The sequence below is a fragment of the Chrysemys picta genome, chromosome 8 (genome assembly GCF_011386835.1).
Source record: "Chrysemys picta bellii isolate R12L10 chromosome 8, ASM1138683v2, whole genome shotgun sequence".
Lineage (NCBI taxonomy): Eukaryota > Metazoa > Chordata > Testudines > Emydidae > Chrysemys > Chrysemys picta.
In genome coordinates, this window is record NC_088798.1 from 57,676,701 (window position 1) to 57,694,561 (window position 17,861).

General features: G+C 46.0%; 1 protein-coding gene across 1 annotated transcript; it reads right to left on the reverse strand.

Moving 5' to 3' along the window:
* Positions 1-15,342: 15,342 nt before the first annotated feature.
* Positions 15,343-17,483, reverse strand: LOC135973234 (SRRM2 protein homolog rsr-2-like). The gene is made up of 2 exons (XM_065555659.1): positions 16,937-17,483; positions 15,343-15,869 (listed from the first exon to the last, which is right to left on the reverse strand). Exons 1-2 carry the CDS (start codon positions 17,481-17,483, stop codon positions 15,343-15,345), a joined length of 1,074 nt encoding a protein of 357 aa, XP_065411731.1.
* Positions 17,484-17,861: the final 378 nt, after the last annotated feature.

The window sequence follows — 17,861 nt, forward strand, 5'->3', positions numbered from 1 at the left end:
AGCATAAGTTTGCCATACAGACAGTATAGAGCCAATATTCATAACTTCAACTACAAAACTGATACACACATATAGACAGCATAATCATAACCAGTAAACCATAACCTTGTCTTAGACACCCCATTTGACCCCCTTTATACAAGATTTGGGTGCCACTACAGGACCTTGGTTGCAACAATGATCTATATGGTCCCAGTTTATGTCAATAACATCACACATGGATATTAACTATATTGATCAAATGGCCATTTTTCTTTGCTTTGTTAATATTGATCATATAGAAAGAAAAGTAAATATAAAAGAACATTTTGTAAGCTTTGTGGCAGTAAGTGAGGCAGATGCTGCATCTTTATGTGACCAGTTAATTAATGTTTTATTCTGCAAGTAAGGATTAGACCCCAAATACATGTCTGGACAGGAATATTATGGGGCCAGTGTTATGGCCAGAGCTCATGAAGGATTGCAAGCAAAAATGAGAGACTATCTTTCAGAAAAGGGAGACAAAGTGTGTTCCCCATAGATCCATTGTCCAGCACGTCAGATTAACCCAGTTTTGGTGCATGCTGCTGAACAGAAAACCAGTCCAGACCTGAAGGTTTGTTTCGCAACTTTGCAGGAAATATATACACCTCTACCCCGATATAACACAACCTGATATAACACAAATTTGGATATAACGTGGTAAAGCAGCACTCTGGGGGGCAAGGCTGTGCCACTGTTGGCTAAGAGAAAGACAACGGCGCTGCTTGGCAGCACAGTTCAGCTAACAACTCCCAGTGCGCAAGCCAACAACCCTCCCCCCGCAGTGAGCGATCAGAGGCACGGGCAGGTACAGGATGCACCAGCCAGCCCAAGACAGTCGGGAGTGGAGTCCTCTAGGTAGCAGCCCGTCAGCCCCCAGCAGCAAGGCGCCAGCACTCGTGAGCGGACCCGTCTCTACCTGCACAGAGCTCGTTATTTTGCCACCATGTCGGACATGCTTCCGGAGCAGCCACCTGCAGGGCCAGGCTCACCCAGTTCCCGCATCTATCAGCAATGCGGGGCGGCGGCGGTGGGGCGCAGCAGAAGGGCACAGTAGGAGAGACATGGGAGCTGCCGATGCAGCGCCCCACCCGAGCCTCACCCCACCCCACAGGGCCCAGCTCCCCATCGAGGAGTCAGGCTGCATGGTCCCTGCTGCTGACATAGCAAAGGCCGCAGCCAGCCAGCACGGCCCTCAGCAGGGAGGCAGGACTGAGGAGCCACCTCACCCAGCAGGGAGGGGAGAGAGAAGACAGAGACTGAGCCCTTGCGTGTGGGGATCTCCAGGGGCAGGAAAACAGGACTTCCCTTTTCCCTGTCTAGAGCAAGATTGCAGCAAACAGCCCAGGGGTAGCCGCTGTGTAACTCAGACCCGCTGTGGTCACAGCTGCCGCCATGCTGGTCCCTCGGCCTAGAATAGGAGTTCTAAGAGCTCTGAAAACTAGCTGGGGACCAGAGAGCTGGGGATCGGTGTCTGTCAATCGAAGGCCAAAGCAAGTTCGATATAATGCGGTTTCACCTATAACGTGGTAAGATTTTTTGGCTCTTGAGGACCATGTTATATCGTGGTAGAGGTGTACCCAGGGCCGGCTCCAGGCACCAGCGTAGGAAGCTGGTGCTTGGGGCAGCCAATTCAAAGGGGCGGCACTCTGTCCGTTATCGGGGCAGCACATCTGGATCTTCGGCGGGAATTCGGCGGCGGGTCCCTCATTCCCTCTCTTCCTCTTTGAGCTGCCGCTGAATTGCCGCCGAAGAGGAAGAGAGGGAGGACCCGCTGCCGAAGAAGCGGCACAATTGAGCTGCCGCCAAAGTGCCGCCACTCATCTTTTTTTTTTTTTTTTTCCCCCCGCATGGGGCGGCAGAAAAGCTGGAGTCGGCCCTAGGTGTACCTATTTCAAAGACTTTTAACTGTCAGTGGGAAAAACTGATGATTACATGTAAAAATAATCTTTATCTTCAAATTCTTGCTTGAGAGAGTACAGTTTTGCAAAGGGAAGAGGAACTTGATGATGCACTTCAGGCCCCTGAAAAAGTTGACAGCATTAATACAGCAGATAAAATTGAACAGGCTTCTGAAGAACGAGAGACCTTTACATCTAAAGGCACTCTGAAAGACTAGATGCGCAGCTCAAATGAAGGCAATGACAGTAAATTTTCAGAGAATAATTGAATGCCTGGAAGAAGAAACTGTCACTGAAAGCAGGAGTAGTGAGGACATATGTTGAGCAAAAAGCAAATTGTCTTTGATGTCTTCGATGTTACACCTCAATTTGTTATGGAGGTACAGGATCTTAGTTATCCTGTCTGTAGCCTTTGGAATCCTTCAAAGGAAACTGACCTGTTCTAAATCCTCCAGACATTTGAGAGCACAGTGAGTGAGCTCAGTGAACTCAGAACTGAAGAAAAAGAGGAAATTGTAAAATAATCTCAGAAAAGGTGGGAAGCAATGGGTTTTGAAAATGCAAACTAATCAAGCCACAAGAAGAGATGCGTATGCCACATGGCTGATAAATTTGCACATGATTCTGTGTTAGAAACAAAGGATAATCATTGAAGGAAATATTTTGAGGTCTTCGACAATATGATCAGGGAACTAAAATCTCAATATGAGGGATTTCAAGAGGTAGCTGCCTATTTGATTTCCTCCATCCCAGGCAACTTCAAAATAAAAACTTTAGAAGAGTCAAAGGGGGAAGTTCTTAAACATTTGGGGAAAATATTAATATTTTTCTTCAGACTTGGTAAAATAATACATCTTGAAAGACATAATATCGTGAACCAAGGACACAGAGGTGTTCATTTTGTCACTTGAAGTCCTGGGCTACTTGAATTTCACAGTATCAAATTCTCTTGATGATATTTTACCAGAAATGGAAATGTTGTGTTGACTTTCTCACCATACTACTGAACAGGCAATGAGCACATTAAGACATGTCAAAAACTACATGCATTTGACACTATCACCAACACCTTGCTCTGCTTGCAACTGAGGGAGACAAGACAGCAAAGTTGGAACTGAACAGCATCATTAGAACAATTTGCCAAGGAAAAGTGTTGCTGTGATATGAGGTTCCAATAATTGGACATATGCATGCCAACACAATTTAGGTGAGCTTCTGCTTTTGTTTAGTCCGGTGATTTGTTAAAAAACTTTTTACCTTTAAAAAGTCTAAGGTGACATGACCATTGGGACCATTAAGCATGTTTTCTGACCATGCTCTAACCCTTAAATCTGCCCTTGACTGTAGTGGTCCATAATAATGATATAGAGGTAATTTTGTCTCAATGCATTGGACTGCATTGGGGTAGTATGCCCTCACACCATCCTGCATTATGCTACAAAGCACTAGCTGTACTTTTTTAAAGTGGCCTGGCATACTGCCACAAATATCTCTCATGCGTTGCTGCTAACATGTAGGTAGAGAAGCTCCATCTATACAATACATATCCCTCATCAATCAACAGGACAGCAAGGATTCAGGTTTTCAAGGATCCAAGATTTTCAAAATAAGAGACTAAGTAAGTGTCTTGATTTTTTTAAATTAGTATTATCGGTATTGCCATAGCATCTATCAGCCCTAGTCATGGATCAGGACCCCATTGTTAGGGCCCTACCAAATTCACGGACCATTTTGGTCAATTTCACAGTCATAGGATTTTAAAAATAGAAAAATTTCATGATTTCAGCTATTTAAACCTGAAATTTCATGGTGTTTTAATTGTAGGGTTCCTGACCCAAAAAGGAATTGTGGGGAGTTCACAAGGTTATTGTAGGGAGGGTTGAGATACTACTACCTTTACTTCTGCACTGCTGCTGGCAGTGGCGCTCCCTTCAGAGCTGGGCACCTGGAGAGCGGCAGCTGCTGGCCAGGATCCCAGCTCTGAAGGCAGAGCCACCGCCAGCAACAGCACAGAAGTAAGAGTGGTATGGTATGATATTGCCACCCTTACTTCTGTGCTGCTGCTGGTGGGGTGCTGCCTTCAGAGCTGGGCGCCCAGCCAACAGCTGCCACTCTCAGCCGCCCAGCTCTGAAGGCAGCAGTACAGAAGTAAGGGTGGCAATACTGTGAACCCCCTGCAACTCCATTTTGGGTCAGGACCCTCACTTTGAGAAACGCTGGTCTCCTCTGTGAAATCTGTATACTACAGGGTAAAAGCACACAAGGCCAGATTTCACGGGGGGATACCAGATTTCACAGTCCATGATACATTTTTCATGGCTATGAATTTGGTAGGGCCCTACCCATTGTGTTAGGCACTGGCCACACACTGAACAAAAAGACATCCCAGCCCCAAAGAGCTTACACTTTAAGTATAAAACAATAAATGACAGATCGATACAGACAGACAGGGGAGTACAAGGAAACAAGATAATATTGGTCAGCAAGTCAGTGAGAAATTGTCACGGTTCCTTCCCCACTCTGAACTCTAGGGTACAGATGTGGGGACCTGCATGAGAACCTCTAAGCTTAACTACCAGCTTAGATCTGGTTTTGCTGCCACCACCCAAATTATTTGAGTCATTTGGGAAACTCTGTCTACCTCCCCCCCAGAATATCTCCCTCCCAAATACTATAACCCTTCCCTGGGTAGCCTTGAGAGACTTCTCCACCAATTTCCTGGTGAATGCCAACAGGGCCGCCCGGGGGGGGCGGGGGGGCAAGTGGGGCAATTTGCCCCAGGCCCCACAGAGGCCCCCACGAGAATATAGTATTCTATAGTATTGCAACTTTTTTTTATGGAAGGGGCCCCCAAACTTGCTTTGCCCCAGGCCCCCTGAACCCTCTGGGCAGCCCTGAACACCGATCCAAACTAAAACAAGGAGAAATTAACCATTCCCCCTCCTTTCCCCCTCCAATTCCTGGTGAGTCCAGATCCAACGCCCTTGGATCTTAAAACAAGGAAAAATCAATCAGGTTCTTAAAAAGAAGGCTTTTAATTAAAGAAAGAAATGTAAAAATCATCTCTGTAAAATCAGGATGGAAAATAACTTTACAGGGTAATCAGATTCAAAGAGCCCAGAGGAACCCCCTCTAGCCTTAGGTTCAAAGTTACAGCAAACAGAGGTAAACCCTCTAGCAAAAGGAACATTTACAAGTTGAGAAAACAAAGATAAACCTAACATGCCTTGCCTGGCTGTTACTTACAAGTTTGAAATATGAGAGACTTGTTCAGAAAGATTTGGAGAGCATGGATTGATGTCCGGTCCCTCTTAGTCCCAAGAACGAACAACTCCCAAAACAAAGAGCACAAACAAAAGCCTTCCCCCTCCCCAAGATCTGAAAGTATCTTGTTCCCTTATTGGTCTTTTGGGTCAGGAGTCAGCCAGGTTACCTGAGCTTCTTAACCCTTTACAGGTAAAAGGATTTTGGTGTCTCTGGCCAGGAGGGATTTTATAGTATTGTACACAGGAGGGTTGTTACCCTTCCCTTTATAGTTATGACAGAAATAAAGACTAATATTAACAGAAAACACCATAGAATTTATACAGTAAAGCAGTGGTCTCAAAATGTTTTTGATCGTGCACCCTTATCAGTAAAAATTTTTTGAGCACGCACCCCCAATATATGTATATTTATTTATGTATAAATGATATACATGTACTACTGTAATACTATATTATGTACATTATAAAACATACACAAAAATAGAAGTTAAAAAGGATGAGATAAAGATGAAATAAACAATATTTTTTTTAAAAATTATTTTATTTTATTTATTAACCGTATAAAACCCTTTTTGCTCTCACAAAAAAAAATATTATTAATAATAATATTTTTTGGTGAGAGCAATGTGATTGAATATGCTTCATTATTTCTGAAAATCTTGGTTTAACACTTTGTGATACAGCGATTCGAAGCTGTGGTTCTAAATTCAGTTTATTTCACACCTTGGTTTTAATTGCTGTCATAGCTGAAAAAGATGCCTCACAAAGATATGTAGATCCAAATGGAAGAAGTGCATCCTTGGTTGCACTTACTAAATCATGATACTCATTTTTCAATCCCATCCACCAATTATGCCAAGGTTTTTGTTGAAATTCGGCTAATAAATTTCCATCTTCCCTGATGTCAATCGGTTGTTCTTGCAAACTAATCAGAAGGTGTTGCATTATTATATTTTTAACAAATGGGTTCAAAACCCACTGAAACTCTTTGCTTGGAAGATTTTTAAACAGGTTAGAAAATTCTGTTTCCAAGTTTTTTAAGTGTGCAGATATCAGAGTTTTTATAGATGACACACTTACATCGTTTTCGGCAACAAAATCACATAACGATGGAAACATTTCCAAACATCCGTTTTCAAAATGCTCTCTCCATAGCACGAGTTTCTTTCGAAAAGCAGTTACTTTCTCACTCATTGTTAAAACTTCACCTTTACCTTGAAGGGACAGATTGAGTGTGTTTATTTTTTCAAAAATATCTGCTAGGCAGCATACTACTGACAGCCACTTGTCATCACAGAAAAGGTCAGCAAATTTGGAACACTTGTCTTTTTGTAAAAGAAAAATGCATAACTCATCTTTAAGTTTGACAACTCTTTTAAGCACTTTGCCACGAGATAACCAGCGACCCTCTGTGTGGTAAAAAAGATTTTCATGGTCACTCCCCATCTCATTACAAAGTATTGTAAAGATTCTACTATTTCAAGGTCTTGTTTTTATAAAATTAACCACATTGATGACATCCTGTAGCACTTTGTGCACTTCTGGCTCCAACTTCTTTGCTGCAATAGCTTGCCTATGAATGATGCAGTGAATGAATTTCACGTGTGGTGCTGTCTCTGTAACTTTACCCCAGAATCCTTTCTTTATTCCAGTCAAAGCAGCTGCTCCATCAGTGGTTACACTTACACAGTTTTTCCATAAAACATTGTTTTTATTAAAGAAGTCATTTTCTGTTGAGAACATATCTTCTCCAGTACATCTTTCCTTTAGTGGCTCACAAAAAAAGTAGTTCTTCGTGTATTTCGTTATTGAAACAGAATCTAGCAAATACCATAAGCTGAGACATGTTAGGAACATCTGTACTTTCATCCAACTGTATAGCAAATCTCCCACACTGCGTAATTTGTTCTAATACTTGTTTCTTCAAATCTTCAGCAATGTTTTCTATGCGTCTTCCAACAGTATTTGCTGACAAAGGAATGCATTTTAGTTTGTCGCTATATTGTTTTCCATGTATTATTTCATCCATTTTTACCACGGCAGGAAGAACAAGTGTTTCCCCAATGGTATGTGGCTTTTTGTCTTTTGCTATTAAGTAAGAAACCTCGAGAGGCTTCTAAACATTTATCATTACGTTTAGTGAAATGTTGTAAAGTACGGGATTCAGTATCGCATGACTTTAAAAATTGCTGAAAAAATTGTAGAGGTTTATCTTCATGTTCTGGATGCTTAGTTTTTAAATGTCTTGCTAATCGTGATGGCTTTATACCATCATTAGCTAATATTTCAAGGCACAATATACACTTAGGGCGAGGTTCATTGTTAACAATAGTGGATGTAAATCCATATTTCAAATAGTCTTCTTGATAATTTTGAATTTTTTTGGCCCACTTCTTGTCAGATCTGATTAGATCGTCATTGTTTTTATTTTGTAATGTGGCTGACGAAGAGCTCGTATTAGGAGTAGGAGAACTGTCAGCTCTGCCATTTTCTTGTTGTTCGCTTGTGCTTGCATTATTAGTATTATCTTTAATCCGCGGTTTCTTTGCAGGAATCTTTTAAAGCTATAATCCGTAAATCCACTTAACCAGGCACACGTAAACTGCAATATGTCGCAATACGCTGAAAGCGAACGAATGAGTGAGGGCACCACTGTCAACCCCTCCGCGTTGTGGAACTCCCACTCTTCCCTCAAGGATACCTCGCAGGGCCGCTCCAGGCACCAGCGTAGGAAGCATGTGCCTGGGGCAGCACACTGTAAGGGGCAGCATTTTGGCCAATCTTAGGGCGGCGATCCTCTGGCTTCCCTTTTTTTTTATTTCCCCTCCAGTGGCGCTCCTCCTGCCTCGCCGCCCTTTTGCTCCGGCGGCGCTGCTCCAGCGGCGCTCCTCCTGCTGCACCCCCCAATAGATCCTCTTGCGCACATCCCACTTTGGAGACCACTGCAGTAAAGCAAAGATTCAGTTGTACAATGGAAATAGACACATTCTTCTGAGTAGAGATGATTCTTTTTATCACACTCTACTGTGCAGACATGCAACTCTGGTGGGAAGGTCTATTATTCGTTTCTAGCTGACCTAATTGTGGTCAAATGTCTAACAGCCTGAATTAGCCTTAGATTGACTCTGTCAAGGGAACAAGTGTTGCACCAACAACTGTACCTAATCAGCAATTACATTGTGAAAATTGGGTACTAATTTATACTCCTCATAACAGCAGATGCAAAAGCTTGTAATCATTTTCATTTGCTGGCAGCATAATCTTCCAGGGATGTAGGCAAATGAATTACATCTCTAATTTCCTTATTAGCATAGCTATCTAAACCCATTTGTGCCTTAAACAGAGGTTTGCAGCCACCTTACCAACAGCTAAATTTCAGACAAGTATGCACCCAAGAAGTCCTGTGGACTGTTTATTCCACCTTCCCCAATCTCTTGATCCAAGCCTTAGGCCAGGTTTACACTACAAACTTATGTTGATGCAAGTTACGTCAGCATAAAGTGCATACTTTGGCTCCTTGTGTTGGGAGTGCGCATACTCACTGGGAGTGCTTGTATCAATGTACAGTGCAGTGCACCATTGGAAGGGATCCCAGTGTGCAACCCACCACTATCCAGCGGACTATCTTTTGGGAAGTTTTGGCAATGCATAATGGGGCCAGGTGCTGAAATGAGTTGTGGAGGGGTGAGTTGGAGTGTGGGCTCAATGTCCCAGTGTGCAACTGTCTCCATCCCATTACGCCATCTGTATCCCATAATTTGCGTGCCTTTTTTCAAAATCCCACAAACCCGTGTCACCCTCTTTACTGATTGCCATCTCTGACGGAAGCACGGCGCCTGCACAGCTCTGCACTATTGTCATGAACATTGTAAGCACAGGGCACATGATCCTGTAGTATTTGCAGAGCTGCCAGAAGAACTGAATCAGTGGGGAACATGACACTTTCTTAAAGGACAGATTGCTGTGGGACATAGCAAGAACCAATTCAAGGTTGTTGATGGAGTTCATGGCACTGCTACAGTTGGTGGAGTGCCGCTTTTGGGCCCAAGAAACGAGCATTGACTGGTGGGATTGCATCCCAGTGCAGGCTTGGGATGACAAGCAGTGGCTGCAGAACTTTTGGATGTGCAAGGCCACATTTCTGGATCTGTTTGCCGAGCTGACGCCAGCCCTCCAGTGCAGGGACACCAAAATGAGAGCTGCACTGACAGTGGAGAAGTGAATGGCGATTGCACTATGGAAACATCCAATGCCAGATTGCTACTGATTGGTGAGAAATCAATTTGGAATTGGGAAATCCACTGCATGGGATCATTGTGATGCAACTCTGAAGAGCTATTAATAGCCTCCTCCTATGCAGGACCATGACTCTCGGCAATGTGTAGGACATAGTGGATGGATTTGCAGCAATGGCGCTCCCAAACTGGTGGAGCTGTAGATAGCACACATATCCCTATTTTGGCACCAGACCACCTTTCCACAAAGTGCATCAACAGAAAGGGGTAGTTTTCAGTGATTACGCAAGCACTGGTGGATCACTGGGTACACTTCAGTGGCATCAATGTGGGCTCGTCAGGGAAAGTGCATGATGTTTGCATCTTTAAGAACACAGGACTTTTCAGAAAACCACAAGCAGGGACTTTTTTCCTAACCAGTGGATTACTACAGGGAGTGTTGAAATGCCAGTATGATCCTGGCCAACCCAGCTTAGCCCTTGCTCCCTCGCTTATGAAGACATACGCCAGCCACCTTGACAGCACCCAGGAACAATTCAACTACTGGCTCAGCAAATGCAGAATGACAGTTGAATGTGCTTTTGGTTGATTAAAGTGATGCTGGCATTGTTTACTCACAAGATTGAACCTCAATGAGAAAAATTTCCCAATGGTTATAGTTGTGTGCTGTGTCCTGCATAATATATGTGAAGCAAAAGGGGAAAACTTCCTGCTAGGGTGGAGGGCAGAGATGAAGCAGCTGTCTGCTGAGATTGAGCAGCTAGACAAAAGGACTATTAGAAGAGCTCAGCAAGGAGCTATATTCATAGATAAATAGATTCTAGGACTGGAAGGGACCTTGAGAGGTCATCAAGTCCAGTCCCCTGCCCGCATGACAGGACCAAATACTGTCTAGACAAACTTTAACAGCCCGCGAACCCCTTTCACTAAACTGTGAAATCTCGTGAACCCCCTCCTAAAAATGAATATTTTCAGGGATTTAAGTTTAAATTTCCTCAGTGTGGTGGATGCCCCAACTGCCCAACCCCGCTCTTCCTGGGGCTCAGGCTGCCAGTCCCGCACTGAGCGCTGGAGTTCGTGCTGCCGGCTCCCCCGCTGACGGGGGCAGGGCTCAGGTTGCCGGCCCCAACTGCCCGGCCCCACTCTCCCTGGGGTTCGGGCTGCTGGCTTCCCTGCTGACGGGGGCAGGGCTCGGGCTGCCGGCCCCAACTGCCCAGCCCCGCTCTCTGTGGGGCTCAGGCTTCCAGCGCTGCATGGGGAGCGCTGGGGTTTGGGCTGCTGGCTCCAATGTTGACGGGGGCAGGGCTCGGGCTGCCGGCTCCAACTGCCCAGCCCCGCTCTCCATGGGGCTTGGGTTGTCAGCCCCACATGGAGCGCTGGGGTTCGGGCTGCCAGCTTCCCTGCTGACCACCGGGACTTGGGCTGCCAGCCCCAACTGCCCGGCCCCGTTCTCCCTGGGGTTCGGGGTGTCTGCCCTGCAACCGGGTCCCACCTGCTGTCTCCAATGCCCAGGGTCCTCTGTCCGCCATTAGTGAATTTTTACTGGCGAACCCCCTGTAACGTTCTGCGAACCCCCAGGGATTCACGAACCCCAGTTTGGGAACCACTGGTCTAGATCATCCCTGATAGACATTTATCTAACCTATTCTTAAATATCTCCAGAGATGGAGATTCCACAACCTCCCTAGGCAATTTATTGCGGTGTTTAACCACCCTGACAGTTAGGAACTTTTTCCTAATGTCCAACCTAGACCTCCCTGGCTGCAGTTTAAGCGCATTGCTTCTTGTTCTATTCTTAGAGACTAAGGTGAACAAGTTTTCTCCCTCCTCCTTATGACACCCTTTTAGATACCTGAAAACTGCTATCATGTCCCCTCTCAGTCTTCTCTTTTCCAAACTAAACAAACCCAATTCTTTCAGCCTTCCTTCATAGGTCATGTTCTCAAGACCTTTAATCATTCTTGTTGCCCTTCTCTGGACCCTCTTCAATTTCTCCACATCTTTCTTGAAATGCGGTGCTCAGAACTGGACACAATACTCCAGCTGAGGCCTAACCAGCGCAGAGTAGAGCAGAAGAATGACTTCTCGTGTCTTGCTCACAACACACCTGTTAATACATCCCAGAATCATGTTTGCTTTTTTTGCAACAGCATCACACTGTTGACTCATATTTAGCTTCAGAGGGGTAGCCGTGTTAGTCTGAATCTGTAAAAAGCAACAGAGGGTCCTGTGGCACCTTTGAGACTAACAGAAGTATTGGGAGCATAAGCTTTCGTGGGTAAGAACCTCACTTCTTCAGATGCAAGTCTTGCATCTGAAGAAGTGAGGTTCTTACCCACGAAAGCTTATGCTCCCAATACTTCTGTTAGTCTCAAAGGTGCCACAGGACCCTCTGTTGCTTTTTTCATATTTAGCTTGTGGTCCACTATAACCCCTAGATCCCTTTCTGCCGTACTCCTTCCTAAACAGTCTCTTCCCATTCTGTATGTGTGAAACTGATTTTTCCTTCCTAAGTGGAGCACTTTGCATTTGTCTTTGTTAAACTTCATCCTGTTTACCTCAGCCCATTTCTCCAATTTGTCCAGATCATTTTGAATTACAACCCTGTCCTCCAAAGCAGTTGCAATCCCTCCCAGTTTGGTATCATCCGCAAACTTAATAAGCGTACTTTCTATGCCAATATCTAAGTCATCAATGAAGATATTGAACAAAGCTGGTCCCAAAACAGACCCCTGTGGAACCCCACTTGTTATGCCTTTCCAGCAGGATTCGGAACCATTAATAACAACTCTCTGAGTACGGTTATCCAGCCAGTTATGCACCCCTTATAGTAGCCCCATCTAATTTGCCTAGTTTATCGATAAGAATATCATGCGAGACCGTATCAAATGCCTTACTAAAGTCTAGGTATACCACATCCACAGCTTCTCCCTTATCCACAAGACTCGTTATCCTATCAAAGAAAGCTATCAGATTGGTTTGACACGATTTGTTCTTTACAAATCCATGCTGGCTATTCCCTATCACTTTACCACCTTCAAAGTGTTTGCAGATGATTTCCTTAATTACTTGCTCCATTATCTTCCCTGGCACAGAAGTTAAACTAACTGGTCTGTAGTTTCCTGGGTTGTTTTTATTTCCCTTTTTATAGATGGGCACTATATTTGCCTTTTTCCAGTCTTCTGGAATCTCTCCCGTCTCCCATGATTTTCCAAAGATAATAGCTAAAGGCTCAGATACCTCCTCTATTAGCTCCTTGAGTATTCTAGGATGCATTTCATCAGGCCCTGGTGACTTGCAGGCATCTAACTTTTCTAAGTGATTTTTAACTTGTTCTTTTTTTATTTTATCTGCTAAACCTACCCCCTTCCCATTAGCATTCACTATGTTAGGCATTCCTTCAGACTTCTCAGTGAAGACCAAAACGAAGAAGTCATTAAGCATCTCTGCCATTTCCAAGTTTCCTGTTACTGTTTCTCCCTCTTCACTGAGCAGTGGGCCTATCCTGTCTTTGGTCTTCCTCTTGCTTCTAATGTATTGATAAAAAGTCTTCTTGTTTCCCTTTATTCCTGTAGCTAGTTTGAGCTCATTTTGTGCCTTTGCCTTTCTAATCTTGCCCCTGCATTCCTATGTTGTTTGCCTATATTCATCCTTTGTAATCTGTCCTAGTTTCCATTTTTTTATATGACTCCTTTTTATGTTTTAGATCATGCAAGATCTCGTGGTTAAGCCAAGGTGGTCTTTTGCCACTTTTTCTATCTTTCCTAACCATCGGAATAGCTTGCTTTTGGGCCCTTAATAGTGTCCCTTTGAAAAACTGCCAACTCTCCTCAGTTGTTTTTCCCCTCAGTCTTGATTCCCATGGGACCTTACCTATCAGCTCTCTGAGCTTACCAAAATCCGCCTTCCTGAAATCCATTGTCTCTATTTTGCTGTTCTCCCTTCTACCCTTCCTTAGGGTATGTCTACACTACGGGATTAATCCGAATTTATATAATTCGGATTTGAAAAACAGGTTGTATAAAGTCGAAATGTATGCGGCCACACTAAGCACATTAATTCGGTGGTGTGCGTCCAAGTACCGGGGCTAGCGTCGATTTCTGCACCGTTGCACTGTGGGTAGCTATCCCATAGCTATCCCATAGTTCCCGCAGTCTCCCGCGCCCATTGGGATTGTGGGTTAAGATCCCAGTGCCTGATGGGACAAAAAACATCGTCGCAGGTGGTTCTGGGTACAGCCTCACCTCCTCCCTCCCTCCTCCCTGCATGAAAGCAACGGACGGCAGACAACCATTTTCACGCCTTTTTTCCTGGGTGGGTGAACACTGCAGACTCCATACCACAGCAAGCATGGAGCCCGCTGAGCTCAAGACAGCAGTCATGAACATTGTAAACACCTCGCGCATTCTCGTGGAGTTTATGCTCAGCCAGGACCAGAAAAACGAGGTGAGGAGGCAGCGGCGGCGGCAGCGCAGCGACAAGCATGATGAGGACATTGACATGGACACGGACACGGACACGGATACAGAATTCTGTGAAACCACGGGCCCCGGTGCTTTGGAGATCATGTTGTTAATGGGGCAGATTCTATCCATGGAACGCCGATTCTGGGCAAGGGAAACAAGCACAGACTGGTGGGACCGCATAGTGTTGCAGGTCTGGGACGATTCCCAGTGGCTGCGGAACTTTCGCATGCGTAAGGGCACTTTCATGGAACTTTGTGACTTGCTGTCCCCTGCCCTGAAACGCCAGAATACCAAGATGAGAGCAGCCCTCACAGTTGAGAAGCACGTGGCGATAGCCCTGTGGAAGCTTGCAACGCCAGACAGCTACCGGTCAGTCGGGAATCAATTTGGAGTGGGCAAATCTACTGTGGGGGCTGCTGTGATGCAAGTAGCCAAAGCAATCACTCAGGTGCTGCTACGAAAGTTAGTGACTCTGGGAAATGTGCAGGCTATAGTGGATGGTTTTGCTGCAATGGGATTCCCTAACTGTGGTGGGGCGATAGACGGAACCCATATCCCTATCTTGGCACCGGAGCACCAAGCCACCGAGTACATAAACCGCAAGGGGTACTTTTCAATGGTGCTGCAAGCACTTGTGGATCACAAGGGACGTTTCACCAACATCAACGCGGGCTGGGCGGGAAGGGTTCATGACGCTCGCGTCTTCAGGAACACTACTCTGTTTAAAGGGCTGCAGCAAGGGACTTACTTTCCGGACCAGAAAATAACCATTGGGGATGTTGAGATGCCAATAGTTATTCTTGGGGACCCAGCCTACCCCTTAATGCCATGGCTCATGAAGCCGTACACAGGCAGCCTGGACAGGAGTCAGGAGCTGTTTAACTACAGGCTAAGCAAGTGCAGAATGGTGGTAGAATGTGCATTTGGCCGTTTAAAAGGTCGCTGGCGATCATTATTGACTCGCTCTGACCTCAGCCAAAGAAATCTCCCCATTGTTATTTCTGCTTGCTGTGTGCTCCACAATCTCTGTGAAAGTAAGGGGGAGACCTTTATGGCGGGGTGGGAGGCTGAGGCAAATCGCCTGGCTGCTGATTACACGCAGCCAGACACCAGGGCGATTAGAAGAGCACACCAGGAAGCGCTGTGCATCAGAGAAGCTTTAAAAACCAATTTCATGACTGGCCAGGCTACAGTGTGAAATATCTGTTTGTTTCTCCTTCATGAAAACCCGCCCCCTTTATTGACTGATTTTCTGTAAGGAACCCACCCTCCCCCTTCCCCCAGCTTTCTTTCAAACCAAATAAAGTCACTATCATTTAAAAATCATTTATTCTTTATTAATAGATTAGAAAAAGAGGGAGGGAACCCGGGTGGTATTTGGGAGGAGGATTGCTGGGAAGGAAAAAGCCACAAAGAAAAGGTTAAAAAAATGACAGCCTTTTGCTTGGGCTGTCTACTGGGATGGAATGGGCAGGTGTACGGAGCCTCCCCCCCCCCACGTTCTTACACGTCTGGGTGAGGAGGATACAGAACATGGGGAGGGGGGAGGGTGGAACAGGGGCTGAAGCGGCAGTCTGTTTTCCAGCAGCCGTTCCTGAAGCTCCACCAGACGCCGGAGCATGTCTGTTTGCTCACGCAGCAGCCCCAGCGTTGCATCCTGCCTCCTCTGGTCTTCCTGCCGCCACCTCTCATCTCGAGCGTCTCTCCTCTCCTCACGTTGGTCCCTCCTCTCCTCACGTTGGTCCCTCCTGTCCTCACGTTGGTCCCTCATGTCCTCACGTTGGTCCCTCATGTCCTCACGTTCACTGGCTTCTTTCCTATACTTTGAAACTGTTTCCTTACACTCATTCAGATGAGCTCTGTCACTGCGGCTGGATTCCATAATTTCAGAAAACATCTCGTCTCGCGTTCTCTTCTTACGACGCCTTATCTGTGATAACCTTCGGGATGGAGGAGGGAGGCTTGAGGAATTTGCAGCTGCTGTAGGGAGGGGAAAAAAGAGAGACTTGTTTAAAAAGCTACATTTTGCAGAACAATGCTTATACTCTTTCACGGTGACCAACACTATTCACATTACATAGCACATGTGATTTCTGTGCAAGGTCGCATTTTGCCTCTTAATGCTGAGTGCCGGTGGCTTTGCTGCTAGAGATCACAGGTCTGGGCAACAGAATTCGGCTTGCATGCGGCCATGGTAAGCCACTGTTTTACAGCTTCTGCGCCCTCCTTTCCCACATACCAGGCATAGCCTGTAGAGTGCTGCGGTTTTTCTGTTAACATTCAGCAGCAGCAGAAAACAAACTAACCACCCCCCCCCTCTCGCCATGAATTCTCTGGGATGATCGCTGTACCCCTCCCCCCCACCGCGTGTCTGGTATCAGGGAAGATCCCTGCAGGCACCAAACTAACCACCCCCCCGCCGCCGCCCCCCTCCCGCCATGAATTCTCTGGGATGATCACGGTACCCCTCCCCCCACCGCGTGGCTGGTAACAGGGAAGATCCCTGCTAGCCAAACGCGAAAAACTCAGGGCCAATTTCCCATCTGCGCTTGGCTAACTGCACGGAAGGATTTATTTTCCGCCACAGGCAAACAGCCCAGTAGGAACGGCCACCTCTGTCCCCTTAATTAAGTTCCCGTATTTCAACCAGGTTACCAGGAGTGATATCACTCTCCTGAGGATTACACAGCAAGATAAAGAACGGATGTTGCTTGAATGCCAGCAAACACCGGGACCATACGCTGCCAGGCTTTGTCAGGCAATGATACCAGATTACTTGCTGCAAGCATGGCGTGGTCAAGTGTCCTATCATGGAGGAGGGAATAAGGATGCACTGCCCAGAAACCTTGTGGCAAGGCTTTTGGAGTACCTCCAGGAGAGCTTCATGGAGATGTCCCTGGAGGATTTCCGCTCCATCCCCAGACACGTTAACAGACTTTTCCAGTAGCTGAACTGACCGCGAATGCATCCCAAGTCCTCAGGGCAAAGTAATCATTAAAAACCGTTTGCTTTTAAAACAAGTTTTATATTTTAAAAGGTAAACTCACCTGAGGTCCCTTCCATGGGGTCAGAGTCTTGGGTACTGGCTTGGGAGGCTTGGGAGGGTACTTCAGTCAGGGTGAGAAAAAGATCCTGGCTGTTGGGGAGAACGGAGTGCTGTGTGCTCTCTGCAAGCTCATCCTCATCCTCATCCTCATCCTCTCCCCCATCGGCAGAATCCTCAGGCGTCGCTGATGAGACTATCCCCGACCCAGAATCCACAATCACAGGTGGGGTAGTGGTGGCAGCCCCCCCTAGAATTGCATGCAGCTCGGCGTAGAAGCGGCATATCCGCGGCTCTGACCTGGAGCAACCGTTTGCCTCCTTTGTTTTTTGATAGGCTTGTCTGAGCTCCTTGACTTTCACGCGGCACTGCTCAGAGTCCCTATTGTGGCCTCTCTCCATCATGCCCTTGGAAATTTTTTCAAAAGTTTTTGCATTTCGTCTTTTAGAACGAAGTTCTGCAAGCACTGAATCCTCTCCCCATACAGCGATCAGATCCAGTACCTCCCTCACGGTCCATGCTGGTGCTCTTTTTCGATTATCAGCCTGCATGGTTACCTGTGCTGATGAGCTATCTGTGGTTACCTGTGCTCTCCACGCTGGGCAAACAGGAAATGAAATTCAAATGTTCGCGGGGCTTTTCCTGTCTACCTGGCCAGTGCATCCGAGTTTAGATTGCTATCCAGAGCGGTCACAATGATGCACTGTGGGATAGCTCCCGGAGGCCAATACCATCGAATTGCGGCCACACTATCCCTAATTCGAAATGTTAAAATCGATTTTGGCGCTACTCCGCTCGTTGGGGTGGAGTACAGAAATCGATTTAAAGGGCCCTTTACATCAAAATAAATAGCGTCGTTGTGTGGACGGTTGCAGGGTAAATTCGAATTAAAGCTGATAAATCTGAATTAAAGTCATAGTGTAGACCAG